This window comes from Seriola dumerili, unplaced genomic scaffold (assembly GCF_002260705.1).
Source record: "Seriola dumerili isolate Sdu_G_001 unplaced genomic scaffold, Sdu_1.0 BDQW01000127.1, whole genome shotgun sequence".
NCBI lineage: Eukaryota > Metazoa > Chordata > Actinopteri > Carangiformes > Carangidae > Seriola > Seriola dumerili.
In genome coordinates, this window is record NW_019174382.1 from 47,292 (window position 1) to 47,846 (window position 555).

At 36.0% G+C, this 555-nt stretch overlaps 1 protein-coding gene across 1 annotated transcript in view; it reads left to right on the forward strand.

Moving 5' to 3' along the window:
- Positions 1–96, forward strand: part of rps27a (ribosomal protein S27a) — a 3,254-nt gene extending 3,158 nt beyond the window's left edge. Inside the window, exon 7 of the mRNA XM_022748598.1 lies at positions 41–96. Within this exon, the coding sequence (XP_022604319.1) occupies positions 41–83 (43 nt within the window). The 3' untranslated portion in view covers positions 84–96. The remainder of the gene's footprint in view (positions 1–40) is intronic.
- Positions 97–555: the final 459 nt, after the last annotated feature.

Here is a 555-nt window from a genome sequence, read left to right on the forward strand (position 1 = left end):
TCTTCATGGCAAGCCACTTCGACCGTCACTACTGCGGGAAGTGCTGCCTCACCTACTGCTTCAACAAGCCCGAGGACAAGTAGACGGGGATGGACTGAAGGGGGGTTAACAATAAAGACGAAAATGTTTGACACATCTCGAGTGCTGTCTTTTACTCACTCTTTCACTGATGCAGAAGAGGCAGTGAAATGAGTCAGATTGTCATGGCTGATTATTTTAATATTGTAACATTAAAATAGGGCTGCAGCATCAGTTAATTGCAAATTGTTCTGTTCTAACTTGAATCTGTTCATTTAGATTAACAACCAGTGATTTCAATCTGTCAAAAGGAAAAACTGGCTGATCATTTCAACTCTAAAATTTTTAAAGTATAGTATGTTGTGAAAATATCAATTCACAGTAAAATGTTATTAAAACAGTATAATACGTCAAAAGTGAAAACATTTAGTGTCAAAGTCATTGCATAGTATGTCTCTATAAAATGTGTTGGTATAGTAAGGCATAAGATGCAATGACAATCATATGGTGAGACATACAAATGTCATTAAGACATAA